This window comes from Silurus aristotelis (assembly GCF_946808225.1).
Source record: "Silurus aristotelis genome assembly, chromosome: 15".
In the NCBI taxonomy this organism is placed as follows: Eukaryota; Metazoa; Chordata; class Actinopteri; order Siluriformes; family Siluridae; genus Silurus; species Silurus aristotelis.
This window is the reverse complement of record NC_139588.1, coordinates 14348942-14371085: the sequence shown is the minus strand read 5'-3', so window position 1 is coordinate 14371085 and position 22144 is coordinate 14348942. Positions and strand designations below refer to the sequence as shown.

At 38.8% G+C, this 22144-nt stretch overlaps 1 protein-coding gene across 1 annotated transcript; it reads left to right on the top strand.

The window, feature by feature from the left end:
• Positions 1–11144: 11144 nt before the first annotated feature.
• thbs1b (thrombospondin 1b) lies at positions 11145–20548 on the top strand. The gene is made up of 22 exons (XM_083562835.1): positions 11145–11228; positions 11817–12376; positions 12492–12567; positions 13038–13124; positions 13229–13338; positions 13430–13552; positions 13852–13948; positions 14413–14586; positions 14681–14857; positions 14968–15141; positions 15230–15357; positions 15445–15597; positions 15682–15900; positions 15997–16104; positions 16229–16388; positions 16482–16600; positions 17204–17438; positions 17546–17773; positions 17852–18123; positions 18201–18298; positions 18431–18570; positions 18661–20548. Exons 1-22 carry the CDS (start codon positions 11165–11167, stop codon positions 18666–18668), a joined length of 3510 nt encoding a protein of 1169 aa, XP_083418961.1. The 5' UTR covers positions 11145–11164; the 3' UTR covers positions 18669–20548.
• Positions 20549–22144: the final 1596 nt, after the last annotated feature.

Below are 22144 nucleotides of genomic sequence, written 5' to 3'. Positions count from 1 at the left end.
CATGGTGGATTTAATATTTGCTCAGGTAGACAAAAAAATTTAGACAAAAAGAGAAAATGCTATTTGAGAAGGTTTGCTTTTTATGTAGTTTATGTAGGTCTCTGCCCAGAGATTTCCCAGCCACGGGAGTGTGATAATCCAAAATAAGTAAACGCGTAGACTTTTAGGGTGGATGGAGCCAACTCCTTGGTGAACTGTCGCTGAAGGAAATCTAGCACTAAACCAACTGGGCAGTGAACTGGATCCAGCGGGTGGTGCTCACACCATGAGCAGAACAGACGCCACCTAGCGGCCTACGACTTCCTCGTGGAGGGAGTTCTGGAGCTCCCACAGCTCCGGGTGGGGGTGAAATATGGCACCCCCGAGCTGGGAAAGGAGATCCCTCCTCAGAGGAATCTCCCAAGGAGGGTGCTCGAGGAGAGCTACTATGTCCGTGAACCTTGGTTTGCTCAGCCACCTTGGAACTACGAGGAGGAGATGGACTCCGTCCCGGCAAACTCTCTTCATAACTCCTGATAGCAGCGCAATGGGGGAAAGGATTATACAGATGCAGCCTCGGCTATGCCTGAGCCATGGTGTCCAGGAGTTGTCCAGGAGCTGGAGGAGTAAGGGATTGGTTGGAGCAGCCATTCCCCAGGTCTCAAACCCTGCCTCGACGATGTAAACTGCTCTTAAACTGCGGACGCAGACGCTGACCTCTTTGATGGTTGATGTAGGAATCCCATATAACAACGATATAAACTGAGATAGGTGGTTCTCTTTAATGGAGAAAGCACACTTTTCCCGGCATTCAGCCGAAACCCGAACAACTTTATGTGGGCGAGAACGACATCTCGAAGCCGGACCGCCAACTGCTCTGATTGAGCTAGGATCAACCAATTGTCGATGTAGTTGAGAATGCGTAAGCCCCAAGACCTCAGGGAAACCAGAGCTGCAGCCACACATTTTGTGAAGGTACGGGGTGAAAGGAAATGGCCAAATGGAAGAACCCAGTATTGGTAAGCTTCGCCCCAGAAGAACCCGAAATTGGTAAGCTTCGCCCTCGAAAGCGAACCTTAGGAACTTCCTGTGAGAAGATAAGATGGATACATGAAAACACGCATCCTTTAGATCTACCGTGACAAACCAGTCCTCGGATCTGATTTGATGCACGACCTGCTTGAGGGTCAGCATCTTAAACCTGAGTCTCATGAGAGAGTGGTTCAGCTGATGTAGATCTAAAATAGGACGCAACCTTCTCTCTTTTTTGGGAACTATGAAGTACCCGCTGTAAAACCTGAACTCTCGTTCTGATGGAGGGACCATCTTTATGGCCTCTTTCCTCAGGAGAGTGTTCACTTCCTGTTCCATGACCAGAGCATGCTGGCTTCCATGTAAAAATTGGGCGGAGGAGACCCGAACTGAATCAAGTAGCCTGCTCTACAGTGTGCAGGACCCACTGAGGCACATCTGGAAGAGCTTTCCAAGCTGCCAGAAAGTGCCTTAGGGGTATCAGTCTCTCGAGTCCCTCTGGAGTGCTTAGAGCCGGGGGAAGCCCTGAGACGGCTCTAGGGGTGGCAAGATCTCCTGGAACACAAGGCTGCCGGGTGGAGACCAAGGAGAGAGCTCACTGGAGCTGCACATGCCCTTAAGCACCGAGGGTGGCAGGGTTAATGGACCAGGTCCCTAAGGCAACCGGGACAGGGCGGGCACCGGATAAAGTGGTGCGACGCGCCCCTTCATGGCCGGATCCCCAGAAAGTGTCAGGACCTTTTCACCGAAGCATTTCTGTTGAAGATGATAGTTATCAGATCTGTCACCTCACGAGGTTTCGACGTCGAGCGCAACGAAGAATCCCTCATAGGGGGAGAGCGATTTGGGATGCTGCATTTCTGCTCTTCCTGGTGAGAGGTGGAGGGTTGCGGCTGGGGCTGCGTCCAAGCAGTGGGAGGTACCGCTGGAACGCCTCCACCTGTTTCCAATTCTCCTGAAACCTTTCGACCTCTGAGTTTACGGAGTTGCCGAAGAGGCCAAAAAGGGGTTAGTGGGGCGGCCAGTAGTACGGCCCGGTCTCTAATAAAATCTCTGACAGAGTGAGCCACAGGTGCCTTTTTATGGACACCAGGGCAGACATAGACCGGCCAATGGCCCTAGCGGCCTCTATAGTGGCTCTGAGAGCCAAATCCGCCATACGGTGAAGCTCATCAAAATGGCTGCCTGGGGCCCCTCCACATCCAACTCATGGAGCAGGTCAGCCTGATATGCCTGCAACACTGCCATGGTGTGCAGGGACACAGCTGCTTGACCTGCTGAAGCATAGGCTTTACCTACGAGCTCTAATGTATTGTATAGGGGCTTCATGAGTAATGTTGGGGTCTTAAGGGAGGAGGGGATTCCGGGAGAGTGATAGGTGGCAAGTGTCTCTTCAACCCGGGGCATTGCCTCATAACCATGTTTTTTCCGCCCCATAATGTGGGAATACACAGTAAAACTGTGGGTGAAGGGGTGGGCCAAAAAAAACTTAGCCCATGACCTGGACACCTCGGTGTGTAGGTCGGGAAAAAAGGGAAGACCCCGATGCAGAGGTTGTGACACAGGTGTCAGAAAGCGCTAATCTAATTTGCTAGATGAAAGCACTTTTTGCTCATGAGCCGGCCAAGTTATATCGAGCTTGGCAATGGCACGCATTACAGCACTGCATGTGATTGTCGCAGGGGAAAGAATCCACCGAAAGACATGCTTCCAAAGCCTGCGAGCTGGATTGAGCAGGTGAGGTTGGAGATAGGGACATGCCTGTCTCAAAACCCTCTGCAAGGTCCAGCTGTGAACACCAGGAGCTGGAACGGTGCTCTGCCTTGCAGGGCCAGACCCTAAAGGAGCTAGGGCACCCTCCTCGAAGAGTGCCCAGCGGGAGCGGAGTGAGCGCAAAGACAGCCCTGCACAGTGATCACAGTCAGCTCCCTCGAGAACCAACTTAGCATGCTCCGCTCCCAAGCAAGTGACACACAAGCTTGGGCAGGGGGCAGGGAGGAGCGCACAGCTGGAAAGTGTGCTTCAATTTTTTGCTTGCTTTCATTTTTTTATTTTATTTTATTTTACTTTATTGAAAAACAATCTGACAGACAACACAAACACACAGAGCGCTTCGTGAACAAACAGAAGATGCCACTGCCTCGATATGCGTTTTATACTTCTGGTCGTGACGTCACCCTGCTGGTGACAGTCAGCGTCAAATTTTTACACACATTATTTCAGACATTATATCAACACTCGGGCGCGTTCCCAAAGCGTTTTGATGCAGCTTGAGTTCCTGAAAGGGAACAATTCATATCCTTTAATGCTTACTTATTCTGAAAATATGTTTACTATTACTGTATGCTACAATGTGTGGGTGTGTGCTATATAATAATGATTATATTGAAGGCGGTAGGGATGTGGGGACAATTTGGGTTGCAATCATGACTGTGACTTTTCAGGCATGTAATTTTATTATTGTTTGTCTCCTAGTAACTGCCTAGGAACTGCAGATGTACTTGTAAATTAGTTTGTAGTGTAACTCTGCGTTTCATTTGAGATTAATATTTTTTTTGTACATTTATTTGCTACCTGACAAATACATTTCTGAATCAAAACCACCATACACCTTTTATAGTTACATATAACAAACATAGTACTTTTTAAAGTGGAGAAAATGTACACCCTTTGTGACAGCCATGTATGATATCTCTTCAGTGACCTTTCTGTCTCTATCGTTTTGAGCTTCTCACAAATGTTATGTCCTTAACATTAGTAACCCTTAGCAATGGGGTCAACAGTGGATTATATATATCAGAGAAACTGATTTCAAAAGAGGACAAAGGGAGCATTTTATAGATAAATAATAATTTCAAATATATTTATTATTAGTAAAGGGTAAAGTGAATATTTATTCTGTTTTTTCTAGTAATGCCTTATTTCATGTAACCCGACAGATATTTGTGGTTACCATATGTTAGGGCCTTGCAGCTACAGTATGAAAAACTTTTCACCTACCTCGTCTGGACTAGTTTATAATGCTTACCTCAAACAATATCAAAACAGATGTCTCAGGATTGTAGAATTTCAACATCTGACTCACTAACAGAAGGGGCTATGCAATTCAGGACAGTGTCAGAGTATTTCCATGGAACTTACCAAGAAATTTTACAACACTCCACCGCTTTCCGTCTATAACCTTTAAATGGAACTGTAACTTTTATGAGCTCAAGGAAAGAAATTAAAATTACACATCATACATTTCTCCCTAAAAACGCCAGTGTCAATTACTGACTGACATGCATAATAATATGCTCCATGGCATAATAACAATATGCTCCAATACTGTAGACTATTTATTTCTTGTTGAAGAGTCACATTTATTATTTATTATTTTCTATGCATATTCCATTAGACTTTAAATGAAGCCTCAAGTCTATCCATCCAAAAGCATGTCATATAGGCGGGAGCCTCACTGAATTCATGGAAAGCAAAAAGAATTTCCATAAACATGTTCTCTTTTTATAAAGAACAGGTTAGTGTAAACATTCACCAAATACAACCCATCACATACATAAGGAGGACATAAAGTCATTCCATCACACATTCCATCAACAACTGTGAACAGGTACAGATCAATTTATTACTGATTGCCTCAAAGTATGTGTGCATTTATTTCCTTAGGTTATTTTCCTTTAAACCAAAACAATGCAGGGAATGTGCCCATTGTCAGGTGACCTTTGTATTTTCCAAATATGGACTGTCTATTCATGTTTACCACAGCAGGGTCAGAGCTTTTTAATATTGAGTATTTATGTGAAAGGAATTTAAACAAGCAGAACTGCTCATAATTTTAATAAATAGCTTGCTGATTAACAAAACTATAAATTGATGTATTAAATTAAAAAACTCAAACATAAAACAATATATTGCTGTATTATGGCCTTTTTCAACATTTAGCAAATAATAGGATATATATATATATATATATATATATATATATATATATATATATATATATATATATATATATATATATATATATATATATATATAGAGAGAGAGAGAGAGAGAGAGAGAGAGAGAGAGGAAGAGAGAGGAAGCATGATGAGCCAGATATCCACTAAATAGCTACAGTTTTATTGAAAGGAAAAAACTTTGTGCTGTTAAAAAAGATGGACAGAGTTGAGTGCTGTTTCAGCTGATACTGAGTCTCAAATCTTCCACTAAGTCAGAAGTGATAAGATCAGTGACAACGGGGGCAACATGTTTAAAAAGTACAGGAATGACGGCTTGGGGCTTTGTGTGCTCCTGTAGAAAGGCTACATATGCTTCCAGTTATCTGGGAAAGCCAGCAATGTGATAAGTGACCAGCAGCTCAAAGCTAATCAGCTTGCCAGGGCAAGATGATGTCAAGTCTACTTTTAAAGTCAAACAAAACTTTGGAGACAACTTTATTTTGTCCAGAACACCAAGTTCAGTCCATAGCAACACAATACAAACCTATGAGAGACAAACTAACTTAAAACTAAACCAGGCTTTGTTGCGCTCTGTCTTATAAATATATATGAGCTACAATTACTATTTTTACTATTATTATAACTGATTGGTTCAGTTCTGAGGACGTTAAGTACAATGAGGATGTACAAGCACAGTGAATAAAATAAAGGCCAACAGTTTACATTAAATATACATCTCCCTTCTATGTTTAGGCACAAAATTTGTGGCAGTTTGTTAAAATGGTCCTCTGTGTACTGTGGCTATTACTGTTATTGTTAAATAAATAGTCGGCAACTTGGTAGCCCCAACCTGCTTAACATTCAACAGTAACAAAACAAATAAGAACACAAGCACAGCAGAGTACTAAGCAAAAAAATCACTTACACATAAATAATTTTGCCATTTTTTTATTTTTCTTAGAATATTTATTTAAAAAAAAAGGGAAATAATATCCAGCTAACAATTTGAAATATTTATTAGAAGAATCAAGGTTCAACAAATCCTAGCATTAAAAAAACACACCTGTATTCATTGCATCGCATAGCATGCCATCCATTACTAAATAACAGCAAAGACCGTCAGGTTACTCAGGCACTTGAGGACCATTTGGCACATATTCTTTAATTCCCATGCCCAGGTTCTAAAATCCTCAAAGATGAAATGCCAGACCATTTAATATTTATGGAGACCTGCTGCTCCACAGATAGTTCTCATTATTTTTACCTATAAAAACAGACAATCTGAATAGAAAGAAGAAAAACAGAAAAGACATTCTGCTTTTGGCTGCTTTTAAGTCAACTTAAAAGTTTAGGATATTTTATTATACATATAATGGTAACTTTTTTAATAACATATTTAACAGTACTTACCTAATCTTTAAAGAATCAGGTAAAGCATTGATTATCTAGTAAATACTACGACATTACCTTCACAAAGACGCCCTCATTATTTTGTGCTAAAGTTCCAGTGCATTATGTATAATACAAAAGTAAATTGAAACCATGAATCTTTTAAAATTCTAGCAGAAGCTATTGTGGTTAAATGGAGTAATTTAGAGATAAATAAAATGATTAAAACATATTTCAGTTATCCACATTTCCATGTTTGGTTGTAAGCAAGAACAAACTGAAAAATCAGACAAAGAGTGTCTTAAAAAACTTAATTCTGCCTGATGTTAGCCCTGTAGCACACAGTATAGTAAAGCTTCCAACACTGCTTTATTTAAATATTTTAAAATGTAACAATTAAATAGTTATAATAACTTTACTTATTTCCCATTTAAGATTCTTCTTTGGGAATCGTTTTCATTGACAGAGCAAAATAAAAATAAACTTTAAGTTGACAAAGTTTATTTTGCTTATTCCTATTCTGCATAGTCTGGCTTTTGCAAATTATATAGCATGAATGCTATATCATCTGCAAAAGCCAGAATATGCAGTGTTGTCTTGTATACACACAAAATAATAAAACAAACACTCTCTAGAAATAGAAAATTTCATAATGCTCAGGTAAATCATTTCACTTGCTTGTTGTCCTGGCGTATCGGTCAATGGCTGGGTAGCACATTATGTTCCTCTGGTATTAAAAGCTGGAGGAGTGTATTATGGCAAAATTTAAACCGGTGGTCACTGCCTTAAACCTGTTAAAAACGCACTTAAACTCTTTGGCTGTAAGATGATTGTTTGTCATGCTTCAGACACCAAAGAATCAAAAAACAAACCACTGCTTTGGTGGGTTAACTCCAAGTTATTTGCCGGATGTGCTGGGAGAGGAGAAAGGTTTTACAATAACAGTATGTTTAACACTGAATTAACCATTATGTTTGGCAGACAGGTCAAGTGTTAAAAATTAAGTGTTACAATAAATATTATATGATTAAAGAAGATTTTATGGGCATATGCTGCTTGTGAACAAAAAGTCAAAGCCAAAATCAGTAAAAAAAAATCCTTTATCCCACTGGATACTGCATATGTCTGTGACAGTGAGTTCATCTATCTGCATGAATGGAATAGTACAATAAACTGAATATTTCAGACGACATTCAGTGCATGTTTGATCTGCAAGCTTCAAGACTGAGAGGGGTGGGGTGCTTTCTTTTGTTCTCTTTGAAATTTACTACCTGTGGAGGCCTCTAAGTCAACCTGTGTGGCCTGTAAATAATCCAGTTGCTCTGCAGTCATCTTCCATGCTGTTCGTGAGAAATTAGTGCTTGCCTTTTAATGCATTCCTCAGCACAAACAGTCATGTGGCGTAAACAAGATGCAGAAGCTTGCAAGACCCGACCACTCCTATTGTCTGCCTGGCAGAATCAGGGTTCTAGTGGCGAAAGCTGTTCCAGCCCATTACTAAAGCAGATGCACCTGGTATAATCAAAGGCATGGTGAAGATTATCATTGGTTAGAACAACCACAGGCATGTTTTATTGGATGACTACTAGGTGTTTTTTTTTATACACCTGGGAAATTCCACTAGCAAGCAAACAGACCTGTAAGAGAAGAACCACGTGGCCAGAAATTAATCTTATAGTTTGTTTTTGCTTGTGAAAATGTGTAACAGTTAAGAACAACAAGAGAGTCTACAATGAATATATAAATTGCAATGCATAGCTTTATTGTTAGAATCAATCAATCATGATACAAATTACAGAGCTGCTGACATCAGATCAAAGCAGGGTGTATTTTGTTAGGATTTTCCACCCATGTTCATAGACATAATATGGAATGAGCCAGTAAATGGTGGTCTCAGGTTTCCAAGGTGTCACTGTAACAATACAAATTACTATAAGTACAAGTGTATTACAAGAAGTATGAGATGGATTAAAAAAACAACAACAGCAACTTGTTTTTATGAGGAAATCTTGAAAAGGAATTAGGAATTAAAGGTATATAAGGTATACTGTGTAAATAAGCTTTATCATGAATATAAACAGCACCTAAACATATTTAAGTAACAAATACCACCTAAAGACTCTTCATTACTCTACAAAAATCATTTTGTCCTGGTCAAGGTTGAGGAGCCAAAGTTCATCTCCACCACAGTAGATAGGACAGCAGTTTATTGCAGGAAAATACACACAACACATAATATATTTACATTACTTCCTTTTTTGGATGTTAGCTTCAGCTACTCGGTGGTGCTGAGATTTTAACTCACAATTTTCCGATCAGAAGTCCACTGAGCTCATGCAAAGAAATTTAGCCTATCTCCACAGAAAATGAATGGGAAGTGAGACAAAAGCCACTTTATGCTGCTGCAGTGTTAATGGACCAAATTTTAATGAACCAGATATTTGTCTCACAAATTTCATTCCCATAGTGGAGCAAAATCAAGTAATTATTTGTGGCCCTGCAGTAAAGTATTGGTTGGGTAAGTAGTTAACATTGACTTTATTGTTTATGAATGATACGTTTACTACTTTTTATATTACTTTTGTAAGAATGCATGTCCTGAAAATGTATTAACAAGACTTGTGTTTTCTGTTTTCATTATGCCTACACTTTCAAGATGAACAGATTATACAATTATAAATAAAGCTATATCTTCTATTTCAGGGAATAGGCTTTTACATGAGGTGAATTACTATTAGCATCCGGTGTGACAACAGCTTAATAATAGTATGTAGGCAAATTTTTAACCAACCAATTTTTTAATTCCCAGAGGTAACACAAAGAGAAAATAGACACCTGAGCTTAGGACCCTGAATCCTATCCCCTGGAGCTGTGACGAAACAATGTTACCTGCTGCACCACCCTGTCAACAAAGAATTGGACTATTTAACTTTTTATTTACACTTGTGACAAAGTGTAAGCAAAAGCTATATATTAAGAATGTTTGTTTTATACCTGCTTCTACTAGTTTATCCAGTCTTACAAAAACACTAAGAAAACACTCTGTGCATCTCAAAATAGGGTCTCCATGGCTAAGCCATGTGGGCAAAGCAGTGGCCTTTTACTCTGACGTAGGTTAATGATGCATATGTGTACAATAGGCCATCACTTTAGAAGAGAGGGTAAACAGCAAGAATGGCTTGTGAATGACCCAGCAACCTCCAAATCTTAAGTTACAGCAAACATCTTCCTCTGAGGTCTCTAAGGTGAGGGTCAATCCCTTGACCTTCTTCACAACACAATTCCACTAAAATGCTGTTAGCCTAAATGAGCCAAGCAAGCTGACCACATGATATTTTATATTCAGTCTCATGTTGAAAGTGTGATTCACAACATGCTCTAGAAATACTACATGCACCTGAAATAATGTGTTGGGCCATTCAAAGCAATGGATTAAAACAAGATGTTTTAGATGAACATCCAACTCATGTCAAAATATCATAATCTTGAGGCATTCACACCACGTTAAGATAAACATGTCTAACAAGAAAAAACTGCACAATAAGCAAAAACAGGAGAGTGATCCTGGAAGGCAATAGACCAACAAAGATTTGTGATTTTCCTCCTATCTCAGACTAAATTCAGCCAGTGGTGGCTATAGTTATGATAAACTACATTAACTGAATTAAAATGAGAACTAAAATATACCAAAGCCAACCTATTACCCATGAAACTTATACTAATATAGTCTAATTAAACGATAACATAAGATAACACATTAAGTCGTTGCCTGGTATAGTTTTAAAATGCATCTAAGATATGCAGGCAGAAATAAGAAAACCACTATAAAAAGATCCCCTCTCATATTCAACTGATTGACATGAACATGACCGCTACTATTAGGAGGATTTTGGGATTAAAGAGTTCACTGATATAGTATACTTAGTATATATATCCAGGAAATGTTTTGTTTACAATTTTTTTTAGCTTATTCAAATGGTTGCATTGTTGCATTTAGAATAGTAAAATGTATATTTTGTTTGTCCTCTGAATCTTTGCATTTGTAGAACTCACTGACAAAAGGTGTGCCGAGGAAAAAGTTCCAAGAAAGACTAAAGTTTCCAAGCAGTCGAATGATAATAGAGGAAATGATATTACAGCAGCCTTTTTTTGGTGGTGGGGGTAAGATTTTTTTTTCTTTACCAATGTAACTTTTCTTAGAAAGAAAATAGGTGAATATATCAGGAAGAGCTCAGAAGGGCCTCTAGCGGAGAGTCTCGGTTTCTGACCCAAACTGCGTACCGTTAACGGTTGTCAATATTACGCCACCTATATGATAACCTGCAGTAAATGACAGAGTCCTAATGTTTAGTAGCCCAAGATAGTATGAGGTTTAGAGGTATCCATTGATTTCCGTTGTGGGTTCGCAGGAATGCGGCGCGTCTCCCCTTTCCCCTGAGCGCGTTCCAGACGGCGCAGCGCTCTGTGAGGTAAGCGGACCTCCGAGCCTCTGATTGGAAGAGACGCGTTCTCAGGAATGTCATGAAACTAGTTAAATAGCACTTTGTCCTCTCCGGCAATAGAGTATGAGCTGCTTACAAAGCGGGAAAAGTTACGAAGTGGACTGAAACCCATCATATCTGGAAACTCGTATAATCGGAATTACCAGAAGTTCTTGGACTATACTTATCTATTTTTTTTAACAAGGCAGCAGGTACGATTTACCTTCATTTAGACCCATTTACTAAGAATTGTAGAATAGATCACAAAAGTAATATATAATTTTAATGATTGACTTAAAGGTTATTAATGCTGTTTACAGGAGCAAGAGAAGAAGCTCTACAATGAAGTTAACAGGAATATTTTTATTAGTGATGCTTTGGAGCTGCGATGGCGCGCGAGTGGCAGGTGAGTGATCATCATCCTTGCAGCCATGAAATAAAAAATCATAACTAACAAAAACAATAAATAATTATTGAATGGAAATCAAGGGAAAAAATAGGACATACCATACTTTGCATTCTTACGTAATTACAATTACGCACAGAGTTTGAGACGAGCCGCAAAATCAGACTGTTATCAGACTCAGAGATATTTCACCCACAGTACATACAATACAAAAACAATCAAAGTAAACCACTTTCTTATTGCATGCAATAAATATATTGTTCATTATCGGGTTTACTTGTTTAGAGCACATTAATAATTTTGACTGTGTCTGTGTACATATTTGCATCTTTTTGCATGTAAAAATGAACATACCACTGTGTCCGAGTAGTATATATATATATATATATATATATATATATATATATATATATATATATATATATATATATATATATATATATATATATATGTGTGTGTGTGTGTGTGTGTGTGTGTGTGTGTGTGTGTGTGTGTGTGTGTGCGTAAAGCGCTCCTTTTGCACATGACAATAAACTTGAAACTTGAGATGCAATTACTCATCTTTTGCGCTCTGGCTGTTCCTTTTAGAAAGCAGAGACGACAACAGCGTTTACGACCTGTTCGAGCTCGTTCAAGTGCCTAAGAAGAACCACGGGGTCATGCTGGTGAAGGGAGAAGACCCCTACAGTCCCGCCTACAAGATCATGAACCCAGACCTGATCCCGCCGGTGCCCGAGGGCGCCTTCCGAGACCTGGTGGATTCCGTGCAGGCGGAGCGCGGCTTCCTGTTCCTGGTCAACTTCAAGCAGGCGCGGCGCACCAGGGGCTCCCTGTTCACCGTAGAGAAACGCGATGGCTCCGGCACCCTGTTCGAGGTGGTCTCCAACGGCAAAGCCAACACGCTGGACATCGTGTTCGCCACGGAAAATAAGCAGCAAGTGGTGTCCATGGAGGAAGCCGACCTGGCCACGGGTCAATGGAAGAACATTACACTCTTCGTCCAGGAGGACAGGGTGCACTTCTATGTCGGATGTGAGGAGGTGAACAACGCCGAGCTGGACGCATCCATCCAGAGCGTGCTCACTCTGGAAACCCCAAGCGTCGCTAACATGAGGATCGGCAAGGGAGCCGTAAATGACAGATTCATGGTAACGCATGAGTTATTGTACAGAGTTATGCACATGATTTATTTATTCCAGATTATTGCCTGGGTCTGTCTATTAATTAAATATCTTACTCTTCTTTCGTCCACTTGCTTTTTAGGGTGTGCTCCAAAACGTCCGTTTCGTTTTTGGCACCACGCTGGACGCAATACTGAGAAATAAAGGATGCCAAAACTGTAAGTCCACAGTTATCTATGCTTTACTTGCTCACGCTTTGCCTTAATGTACGAGCTTCAGTACAAAACTTTCCCAAGGGCAAGGTCATGTCACACTCATAAAACAGATTGCTGAACAGTTCACGTGCCGTTAAAGGTATTTCCTCCTTTATTAGGAGCATAAAGTCGTATTACCCACTATTACCTTTAAAAAAATGCTTGTTTTTAACCTTTAAAGAGTTTTAATCATCGCTGAGTAAGTATGACTTCCTCTTGAACTTATTTTAAGGAATTTTATCATTTAGCACTGAGTGGTTCCTGGAGAAGTATTCGTCTAATATTTAGAATATAAAATAAATGGCTGATTTGAAAACTATACTACACTGAGTAAATAACCACTATGTTGTGGATTTCTTCCTTAATATCTTTGTTTTTTATTAACATTAATGTTTACTTACAAATTAATAAACTGAAATATTGCTGTTTTACAGCCGTTACTGACATCATAACTCTACATAATCCGGTTAATGGATCCAGTCCTGCAATCAGGACTGATTATACTGGCCACAAAACAAAAGGTAAATAATGTCTTGGTTTTGAAAGCACATCTATGTATAACATATATTTAAGCCCTATCTACTTTACAGCCTTTGGCTTTAACTATACCTTTTCATTATGACAGATTTGCAAATGATTTGTGGCTATTCCTGTGAGGATTTTGCTAGCATGTTTAAAGAACTAAAGACCCTTGGTGTAATGGTGAAAGATCTGACCGACAAACTACGCAAAGTGGTGAGAAGGGTTTTTTGTTGTTTTAATAAAGATGTTATAACACTAAACAAAACATCAAACTAACTGAAATATTTCTACTTTTGTATCCCAGACAACTGAGAACACTTTGCTTGGTGGAACCTTGGGAACACATTCTGTCTGTCTGCATAATGGCATATTGCATAAGAACAAGGAAGAATGGACGGTGGATGACTGCACTGAGTGCACCTGCCAGGTAAGCAGAACTTCTGGAGCATATTATATTCAGCTTCACTGACTGCAACAGATAAATCAATATGTAATCAATTTAAGGAACCCAATCCCCACATAAAAATGACCATGATTTATACTATTGCACAGTCAATACAGTCATTCACAAGTGCAGCAGGAAACCCCCACACAGATTATTCAAAAGATTTTGTAGTCCTTTCAGAAATTCTGACTAGGCTTTGATTTTTCTAAATAATATAATTTTGTCTGAATCTATGTTTTTATTGCTCTTAGTTATTAAAAAAGTGTGTATGGTATTTGCAGAACTCAGCGACTATATGTCGTAAGATTTCCTGTCCGTTGCTTCCCTGTGCCAATGCAACTGTTCCTGATGGCGAATGCTGCCCCAGATGTGGAACTCGTAAGTGTAGTTTTAAAAATCAGTAAACAAGTTTAAAGTTCTGGCAATTGGTTTGCAATGCTGAAGAAATAATTAATAAATATAAATATGAAACATTATGGTTTATTTTTTAGATATAGTCATAAAACTTGGCAAATTATATAATGTAATAAATCTTTTTGTCTCTATGTTGTATTGTTGTATTGGCCTGAACTGGTTAAGGGATTAATCATTTTTAGAAGTTTGGAATGATCATTAATAATTTATCTTGAAAAAAAACCCCCCAAAAAAAACAAATCAAAGCTGACTCCTGTATATGTAACATTGCCTTTTGCCTGACAGTCCAGGAGTATGGTTTATGCTACGGTTTCCAAAACAAGTCCATCTTGAGATGCCTGGGTTAAATTGAGTCCATTAGGTATCTGAATTAAAAAGATTTTCTCCCTTATGCTGCTCTATTGTCTCCCTTTCCTCTCATTCAACAGCCAGTGACTATGCTGAAGATGGCTGGTCCCCCTGGTCTGAATGGACCCATTGTTCTGTGTCCTGTGGAAAGGGGGTTCAGCAGCGTGGGCGCTCTTGTGACCGGATCAATAACAACTGCGAGGGCACATCTGTACAAACAAGAGATTGCTACCTCCAAGAGTGTGACAAACGCTGTGAGTTGTGTTCCAGCAATACAAAAGCATTTCATTTGCTAAAAATGTAGAAAAGAACTATCCTCTAACTCTAATTCTCATTTATCTTTGTTAGTTAAGCAAGATGGCAGCTGGAGCCACTGGTCACCATGGTCCTCTTGCTCAGTAACCTGTGGATCAGGAGTTATCACACGTATTCGTCTGTGCAACTCTCCTACTCCCCAGATGGGAGGAAAAGAGTGTCAGGGCCAAGGCAGGCAGACTGAGAAATGTGAGAAGTCACCATGTCCAAGTAAGTGTACTGAACAAACAATTTAGATAATATTTAGAAGTTTAGGAACCTATCATCCAAACCTATCAGGTTAATTGCAGTTCATTTAACAAACCTATCTATTTGTTTAGTCAATGGTGGTTGGGGGCCATGGTCACCTTGGGATACCTGTTCGGTAACCTGTGGCGGTGGTGTCCAAAATCGCAAGCGTCTTTGTAATAGTCCACCACCCAAGTATGGTGGCAAAGAATGCGTTGGCGATGGAAAGGCAACTCAGCTGTGCAACAAGCAAGCTTGTCCTATTGGTGAGTCGCCATGCTATTTACATGCCCATTCACATAGAAGCATCTTTGTAAATTTGATTAAACATGTCTTTTGATTATTTTTATTTAGATGGATGTCTATCCAATCCCTGTTTTGCTGGAGCCAAGTGTACAAGCTTTCCAGATGGTTCTTGGAAATGTGGAAAATGTCCAACAGGCTACACTGGCAATGGCATTGACTGCAAAGATGTTGATGAGGTGAAGAGCTTTTACAGAAGCATCAATTAACATCAAACAAATAAGGGGCATTTTTTTTTGAATGAAACAACTAATCTTCTGTAACAGTGCAAGGAGGTTCCTGATGCTTGCTTTGAATTCAATGGAGTCCATAGATGTGAAAATACTGTACCTGGGTACAACTGCTTGCCGTGTCCTACACGCTACAATGGTCCACAGCCATTTGGCCGTGGAGTGGAGGATGCTGCTTCAAAGAAACAGGCAAGTAGCAACATCTAATGTATTAGATTATGCCACAGAAAACATCCTGATATAGAATGACCTTTGGAACTGTCCTATTTGCAGGTGTGCACACCTCGTAATCCCTGCATTGATGGAAGCCATGACTGCAATAAGAATGCCCGGTGCAACTATTTGGGCCATTTTGCAGACCCACTGTTCCGCTGTGAGTGCAAGCCTGGCTATGCTGGGAATGGACACATCTGTGGAGAGGACACAGATCTGGATGGCTGGCCAAATGCTGACCTTGTTTGTGTGGAGAATGCTACCTATCACTGCAAGAAGGTTAGGAAAAACCTCCAGATCAGTAAAAAAACAAACAAGTAAGAACAATGGCAGTGGCTTTTGTTAACAAATTTTTTTACATTTTCATAACTTTAGGACAACTGCCCAAACCTTCCAAATTCTGGTCAGGAGGACTATGATAAGGATGGAATTGGCGATGCTTGTGATGATGACGATGATGATGATGGCATCCCCGATGACAGGGTAACTGCACAGCTATAAAATCCTATGCCACAATCATAAACCTATATAAAATAAATAACCCAGTTTAACCAACAGTGTCCACTGTCCAACTATTCTGAGTTTATTTTCACTCTTTTTTAAACAGGACAACTGCCCATTCGTGTTTAATCCCAGACAGTACGACTATGACCGGGATGATGTTGGTGACCGATGTGACAACTGTCCATACAATAGCAACCCTGACCAGACTGACACAGACAACAATGGTGAAGGTGATGCTTGTGCCGTGGACATTGATGGAGATGGTAAGAAGATTAAGATGATAGCAAAGTTAAATTCAACATCTGTTTAAACAATGTATAAATTTAAATTTGTATAACGCTGACTTGGTTCCTCAGGTATTCTAAATGAAATGGATAACTGTCCTTATCTGTACAATGTGGATCAAAAAGATACTGATCAAGATGGAGTTGGTGACCAGTGTGATAACTGCCCCTTGGAGCACAATCCTGACCAGGTAAGCATCAGACAGAACAAGTGCTGCAGCTGTTTTCTATAAATCACATCGATCCACATCAAACTACTGTTCATCTAAACTTCAATACCTTTTGCTATATAACAAAAAATCCAAGTAGGTAGCTGTAGGGCCTCACAGTTGCAAGGTTTTATCACACTATATAAGGTTGGAAAAAATCCTCTTTAACTTTGGGACATACAGTACAATAACACAATAACAGGCTTTTCAGTGGTAATTATTAATGGTGAACAAGTCTAAAGAGAATACAAGGAGGGACAGGTTTATTAATAATCCATTTGCTAGTGGATTTATGCATGCCCTGTCGGCACCAAGTCCCTGAGGTTCACACCTGTGCCATGGTTAAATGACGAGTAGGAATGTAAACCTGTGGAACAGTGTGAGTGCGGTTTGCCAAGGTTAAAGGACTCTAGAGACTGCTACTCGACTAACAGGATGCCGGATGTGGATTACCAGACAGAAAGCATGAGCACATCTTGACAATTAAATAGGCATAAACTGGATAAAACGGTCTGTAAAGATTTTATAACTTGGATACAGTACCATTGCTGATTTTATCACTTTGTTTTTGCACTTGATTCACAGCTTGATTCAGACTCTGACCTGGTAGGAGACAAATGTGACAGCAATCAGGACATTGATGAAGATGGTCATCAAAACAACCTGGACAACTGCCCTTATATTCCAAATGCCAACCAGGTTGACCATGACAAAGATGGCAAAGGAGATGCTTGTGATTATGATGATGACAATGATGGTATCCCTGATGATAAAGATAATTGTAGATTGGTTTTCAATCCAGATCAGCTGGACACTGATGGTTAGTCTTTTGAAAGTCAAAGCTGAACTACTGTCTCTTTTCTTTGCCATTTTTTGCCTTTCGGTATCTATTTACAAATTTTCTGAAAATTAACTTTTTTTGTCTAGGTGATGGACGTGGTGATGTTTGTAAGGATGACTTTGACCAAGACAATGTTCTAGACATCTATGATGTCTGCCCAGAGAACTTTGACATCAGTGAGACTGACTTCCGCAAGTTTCAGATGGTGCCTCTGGACCCCAAGGGCACATCCCAGATTGATCCTAACTGGGTAGTCCGTCACCAGGGCAAAGAGTTGGTTCAGACAGTTAACTGTGACCCAGGCATTGCTGTTGGTATGTTTAACCTTAGAGCCATGATCAGAACCACTACTAATTAATAAATCATTCTAACAACTGTTTTATGTTCTTTAGGTTTTGATGAGTTTAACGCAGTGGACTTCAGTGGAACCTTCTTTATAAATACAGAGAGAGATGATGATTATGCAGGATTTGTGTTTGGTTACCAATCCAGCTCCCGCTTCTATGTGGTGATGTGGAAGCAGATAACTCAGACCTACTGGTCCAGCACACCCACCAAAGCACAGGGTTACTCAGGGCTGTCAATCAAAGTGGTTAATTCAACCACTGGACCAGGGGAACACCTAAGAAATGCCCTCTGGCATACTGGGGATACTCCTGGACAGGTAATTTACGTCATCATGCAATTTATAAATAGACTTTAATGCATTCATTATTGATTTATTAGTTATTTTCTCTAAAGGTCCGAACTCTCTGGCATGACCCAAAGAATGTTGGTTGGAAGGACTTTACTGCCTACAGATGGCATCTGACTCACAGACCAAAAACAGGACACATAAGGTATCGCTTAAAGGATTCAAAAAGCCCACTTCAAACACTGTTCAAATGGAAATATTTCTCCTATGTATTTTTTCACTGCTCTATATGCATATTTCTATATGCCAACATAGAATTGTTTCCTCTCAAATTTAGGGTTGTTATGTATGAAGGAAAGAAGATTATGGCAGATTCTGGAAGAATTTATGACAAAACGTATGCAGGTGGACGACTAGGTCTGTTTGTCTTCTCACAAGAGATGGTATACTTCTCCGACCTTAAATATGAATGCAGAGGTAAAAACAAATATATTGTTAAAACCACATTAGTTCTGTATTTTTTTTTTATTCATTCATTTATTTGCTCCAATCTCTTTTTTTCAACAGATGCTTAACTGCACAGACAGGAGGGTTTTGGAAAATGGCACCTTTCTGTATAATTAAGAATATGTATTCCGTGCAAAGTCCAGGGACAGATTTTCCACTAAATTATTTTTGTGGCATGCACTCTGGTGGGGCAACAAGTGGATTTATGGTAAACAATGCTGGTTTGGACAAAGCCAACAGAGCTGACTGGAGATTCAGGACCCCTCCACTAAGACCAGGTAGAGCAGAACCAAGCCCCCAATTGCTTTGCTTGGAAAACAAAAATCTCTCTAAATAAACCACATTCATATCTGTGCAGGAATGCCCCTTTATGCAAACATCAATGCACTTGACTACATTCTTTCATTGCATAATTTTTTTCCCCTGTGTGGATGCCAAAAGATGGGATCATTTCTTATATTCTTTGAAATTTGCCCAGTATTTATTATTATCTCAAGATCACTTTACCACAACAACTTTGAACAGTTTAAACAGGGTATAGAGAGTTTATTATGCTAGGACGAATTGCTAAATAGCACATTTTCCATGCAGATATTATGATGTTTATAATATTCATTTGTGGAACATACAAAATTTAAGATTATACATTTTAATTGTGCTTAAAATAATAGCAGCAACAACAAAAAATTTACCAACACCAAGACCCTTAAGTTGAACCAATGAATGCACAGTAATTGGGTTAGCAGTGCTTCAAACTAAAATTTCATTTACTAAATGTACTAAATTAAACATCGGTAAATATGGAAAACTAAAATTAGTTAAATTAGTTTTTTTAGAGTGAGACTGGATTTTGGCCAAAACTTTAAGAAGGAGACTGAAGAAGGCTTGGAAAGAGCCAGAGTTCAAAATCAGCATTTAATTTTTTAGTAACTTTATAAAACTAAACAGTTTATATAAATCTGTAAATTACATATACAGTGAGAGCTGAAAAGTAAAAAACTCTTGCAAAATATGTGTTGGGATGATGGACTCTGAATTCTTCATTACACATTAGTTAATGAATAGGTGGCATTCATTCTTGTGCGAGAATATTCTTGTGCTGTTCGTAAAAATTCAATGTAACTTATTTATCATTTATAATAGAATAATATATTCTAATTCCGTTTTAAAACATCTGATTCTTAAGACAGACTGCTTCCCAAAAATTTGCAGTGTCCCTGGTCATAGCTATCTGCTGAACACACTCTGTTCTGCATTTTTAGACCACATTCATTGATGGAAAGAGAGAGAGTAAGGAAAACTTTGATGTACAAATATTACCTCAAAATCGTCATCAAATTTGATCAAATAAACCTATTTCTACTTTTATTATGCTGAAAAGCAAAATGGTCTCCTAATGCTACTGTAGCACAAGCTGTAAATAGTGTTACATTCCTTCTTCAGATAGAATACAGCCTCGGATTTGCTTAATAAACAAAGATAAAAAGTGTTTTGTTTAATTTTTGTTTTATTATATTAGTGCTTCTCAGTGTCCAGTACTTTTTAAACAGATAAATTATTGTACTGTTTGTTGTCTTTAAGACCATGTGTCAAATGAGAATACATGTATGTACATGTGCGTGTGTGTGTGTGCGTGTGTGCGTGTGTGTGTGTGTGTGTGTGTGTGTGTGTGTGTGTGTGTGTGTGTGTGTGTGTGTGTGTGTAGATAAATGCTATTTAAATAATTTATCATGGAATGCAGCCTCAGGGGGCATATCCATCTGTATAAATGGTTTGCACACTGACGTGAGGATGTTCTGTTCTTTATTGTTTTTACCATTTTTTGTGTAAAACTAGCGATGCTTGTCTGTAAACATTTTTACTTAGGTGTACAATAAAATGCTATTTTTATCATATAGCAAATATTTTGGTATGTACTGCAGAAAAATAAATATATTTAAAAACTAAAGTCTGTATTCAGTTGCTTCTTAATTTTAACGGATTAGATATTGATCAGTTAAGAACATATTCCTCAAAATCTTAGCTTGCTGTACTTATTAGTTAACTATGGTTAATAAATAATTTGTAGTATTTACAGAATTAGATGCTTTGAATAACTGGGTAATAAACCACAAGTTTAAGAAGTTACCAGATTTATAATTGCAATATTGGCAAATGGCTTCAGCCACAAGAGTTTAAGAAGTTGGGTACTGATGCCTGACAAGACAGCCTGGTGCAAAATTGGTTTTGCATTTCACCTCAGTGGTGTTCAGCTGAGGCTACTTTTCCAACTCAACCTTGGCAAACCATGTTTTTATGAATGTTTGTGCATAGGGGCATTGTCTTGCTGAAATAGGTTTGAACCTCTTAGTTTTTATATAAATAATTTTACATTATTCTTTATATATTTTTTCCAATTTCCAACATTGTGGCCACAGTTTGGGGGAAAACATGCATGGGTTTTAGGGTAACGTGTCCACATGCTGTACATTTTAGCTTGTGGTGCATCACTTGTATCATTTGGTAAAAAATGCAAATGGAAATGCAAATGCAAATGCAAATGCAAATAATAATAATAATAATAATAATAATTAAATAAAATAATTAAAATAAAATACTCATGTGCTTGCTCTTTTATGAGCTTCATAAGCCTTCCTTTTGAAGAAGTATGGAATGTGTGGCCAAAGAATGATCTGATAAAAGCCTGAGCCTGAAATGTAGTGCTCTTTGTACAAGTCTGCACAGATGCTTGTGAAAAGTAATATTTTACTATGGCAAATGGAGAGCAGAACTCAGAGTGTACATCTACTGTACCACACTTAATGAAGCAGATTATATTAATAATACAAACTAGTTTTAAATAATTCACATATTCAGTTCTCTATGGCATGATGTATTTGGTTGGAGGGTGCAGTAAACGCATGATATGTGACTGGACCATTGAAACCACTTTACATTTTCAAATGAAATTTTTTTGGTTTATACTAAAAAATAAATTATATGCTGTCATCAATTGTATTGTTTATTTAAAATACAATGCACTGCTACAGCACTTTAGGTCTATATTCTCTTACCCATTTATAATCTTTAGCCAGTTCAAGTAAGTTACAATGTCTGCTTTCTATACTATAATGCAGCATGAATCGTTTACTTACTGAGAACAAGTTAAATCAAAGTTAAATTGTGCTCTCACTACAATTAAACCACAGTAAGGTTTACTTGGAAGTGGATAATACCTCCCACATACAGTCCTGGTCCATACCTGACTGTGTTTACACCCGCCCATAGAACCATACCAAGGGAATAAACACACCAGGGTTCGATTCAAACAGACTAAATACTGCATATGTTAAAGGAAACTATTTACCATTTTGAAGTTATTATTAGAAAATCGACAAAGTCAGCCGTATTTTTTCCATAAAGAATCTGCATGGTGAACAGATGGTATATTCCACCTGTTTCTGGGGCTGATATATGCAGAGCATTGAATCTCTTCTTACTGCTTACTACTTTTGGTGGAAGGTGGAAGGAATCTGCAACAGCATACAAAGAGATTCTATTCAAC

Bases quoted from the DNA above. Each gene is read 5' to 3' on its own strand.
- thbs1b (XM_083562835.1), top strand. From the start codon at position 11,165: ATGAAGTTAACAGGAATATTTTTATTAGTGATGCTTTGGAGCTGCGAT. The intron at 12,377-12,491 runs GTAACGCATGAG...CTTGCTTTTTAG, and splicing joins CCGTAAATGACAGATTCATG to GGTGTGCTCCAAAACGTCCG. The intron at 18,299-18,430 runs GTATCGCTTAAA...TCTCAAATTTAG, and splicing joins CCAAAAACAGGACACATAAG to GGTTGTTATGTATGAAGGAA.